At 40.7% G+C, this 2,902-nt stretch overlaps 1 protein-coding gene across 2 annotated transcripts in view; it reads right to left on the bottom strand.

Moving 5' to 3' along the window:
* Positions 1-1,021: 1,021 nt before the first annotated feature.
* The window catches only part of prdm1a (PR domain containing 1a, with ZNF domain), a 26,284-nt gene continuing 24,403 nt past the window's right edge, over positions 1,022-2,902 (bottom strand). For both annotated transcript variants that reach the window (XM_030073280.1, XM_030073281.1), the window contains exon 7: positions 1,022-2,902. This exon is cut by the window's right edge and continues 524 nt beyond it. In XM_030073280.1, the coding sequence (XP_029929140.1) occupies positions 2,842-2,902 (61 nt within the window). In that variant the 3' untranslated portion in view covers positions 1,022-2,841.

Below are 2,902 nucleotides of genomic sequence, written 5' to 3'. Positions count from 1 at the left end.
CACTCTCAGCTGCTGAGATCTAGCTCAGGCAGCTAAGAAGCTACTACCTAATCTGTTCTCCCATGTCAAACCTCCTTCCGATCTGTTTCAAATTGTAAGTATTCAATATAATTACGCTTTAAAATAATGATCGTTTTTCCCACGACAAATTGAAAATGGCTGGTCGGATTCATTTTCCTCCAGATGAATATATAACATTCTGAAATGAAGCCCTTTACTTGACACTAAGTGAGCTCTTTAAATTACAGCGCACCATCATTTTAGCTGAATGACCAAGCAACACAGGTGAAGTGGTGCTGACGGGCGAGTGTGTGTGTGTGTGTCTGAAGTGTGTGACTGTGTTCCTGTATGTCAAACACTTTTTCTACACTTCAGTATCTGGAGTTTAAATAACTGGATTTGAGGGTTGTGGTGTATCTGAAATGTGATTTACACTGCAAAAACTCAAAATCTTACCAAGAGTATTTGTCTTATTTCAAGTCAAAAATGTCTTTTTTCTAGTCAAATTTTTACTTGTGACACAAGTGAACAGGGAAAAATTTGCTTGTTCCATTGGCAGAATTTGTTTCTTGTTTCAAGCTAATTTTAACTTGTTTCAAGTAAATTTTCACTTGAAACAGGTGAAAATTGTCTAAAAACAAGTTATTTCTGAGGTGATCTTGTCTTATTTTAAGTGTAATGAGATATTTTGACTAGAAATAAGACATTTTTGACTTGAAATAAGACAAATAATCTTGGTAAGATTTGACTTTTTGCAGTGTATGCAGATAGGTGCTGGCCAAAATCCTTATCATCCATCTACAGCTAATATCACAACACTGAATAACAAGAAAGATGACGCTGAGATGTTCCAACACGCCGGTAAGTCAGACGTCACCGGATCATTTAAGTCATTTTGCACATCGACACTGCTTTTTGTGCCAAGTCTCCACACCACGACCACATTCACCTCCCGGTCAACCAGTGAGCAAATAAACCAAGAAAACACACGGAGCCGCCAAGGGTTCAGATTAGAGCGAGTGAACATTTATATCATAATTTACATTTTGACATTTTTGCACATAAATAACAATGTAAACCAGAATGTAAACAGAGACAGAGTCCTTTAGGGAGGGGAGGGGGGGGGGGTCTCCTCTTAAAGCTCGGACCGAGGACACACACACAGAGAGAGAGAAGCTTTGGTCAATCAGACAGAAAACGTCAAGTTCAAGGTCTTAATGCCAACCGGGTTCAGTGGTGTTGGTGCACAGTGACGCGGTGCGAGCATCGGCGCTGGACGAGGGGGGGGGGGCAGTGCATCAGAAGGCCGAGGTGCTTTGGTGTGTGCCAGGGGTTTGTTTCTGTCTGTGAGTGTGTGTGTGTGTGTGTGTGTGTGTGTGTATGGAAGGGGGGGAAGGGATTATTCCTTAACTGAAAAGAAAACCAAAAATAAAAATAACATCTAGAAAACGAGACCACAGCTAAAGAGCGAACACTTCATCATCATATACACACACGTTACATCTTCTCTTCTTCGCCGTTTCAATTCCTTTCAAGTCCTTCTTCAAATTGCTTTTCATTTCTTTTTTCTTTTTTCTTTTCTTTTTTTTTTTTTTTTCTTTTTTTGGTTTGTGTTTGAATTTAAAGCCGAGTGTACTTTGGTTTCTAGCCTCCATGTGAATCCCCAAATCTGAGGAGGTTCACATCATAATTTTTTTTTTTTACAAAATATATTTGGGTGCTGACAGTGTTTTGGAAAAAAAAAAAGAAAGAAAGAAAGAAAGAAAAAAAAAAGAAGTTCGTTATGTGCTACATGTTGAGCGGGCGGAGCCGCCGCCGCTCCTTTGGACCGCGTGAAGAGCTGCACTCCAGTTCAGTTTTGGTTTCTTCTTCTTCTTCAAGTAGCAAAAAAAGCAAATAAATAGGAAGCTCCCACCTTCAGCTGTCCCTTTGAAAACACACACACGCTCACATTCACGCACAACTCAGTCACACACACACACACACACACACTGAGGTAACCGTTGTCAAAAAAAAAAAATACAAAAAAATGCCCTTTTTCATTTAATTTAAATTAAGTAGGTTTTAAAAAAGGGCATGGACGTTAGGGAAGCGGTGTGGCAGGGTCGAAGGTCAAATAAAGCTCTCGTGTCTGAATTCATTGATGTGCCCGCCTTTGGCAAAACGACGTCACACAGCTCTTCAACCCTTTTTTTTTTTACCTGCTGTATCGTTGTTTTTTTTTTTTGTTTTTTTTTCTTAAATTTAAATAGACAAAACCCTGAATAGTGGACACCCCTGTTTGTGTGGGTCAGAGGTCAGAGGTCAAGCCTCGCAGGACGGATACAGGCATACAGAGAGAAGTATCTACACAGAAATGGCCACAGAGGAACAAATAATAATAACAGGAAAACATTTACAAAGAATTTACCCGATCGCTGTAACCATCCCTTCCACTTATTGCTCGTGAAGACGACAACAACAAAAACAACAAAAAACAGTATAATAAATTAAGGAGGTTATATAATAACAACTAACTGATCATAAAACAAAGACATTTGAAAAAAACAGACCAAATAATAATAACAACAATAATGATAATAGCATTATATTAATTACATTAAAGGTAAATCCACGGTAGATGATTGTCTCTAAGGAAAGCAAACGACGAAAACGCTAAGTAGTCTTGGGACAGTGTCTCTTGTAGCCCTGAGTACGCGAGTCCCTGATAGGTCGGAAAACCCGGTGTGGTCGTGACATCACTCCACCAAAAAGAGTTATTTATTTACACCTGTCGCTCCCGGCAACCCAGGTCTCTGAGCCGCGCGGGCCGGCTCCGTGTCCTTCGGGGTCAGAGGTCGCCTAGGCGTGCTCCTCGGACTCCTGCTTGACCGTGACGTTGGCGGGGAGCGGCGGCACGGGG

Source organism: Myripristis murdjan, chromosome 16, assembly GCF_902150065.1.
Source record: "Myripristis murdjan chromosome 16, fMyrMur1.1, whole genome shotgun sequence".
Taxonomy (NCBI): domain Eukaryota; kingdom Metazoa; phylum Chordata; class Actinopteri; order Holocentriformes; family Holocentridae; genus Myripristis; species Myripristis murdjan.
The sequence above is the reverse complement of the archived record's forward strand: the minus strand, read 5'-3'. Positions and strand labels throughout refer to the sequence as shown.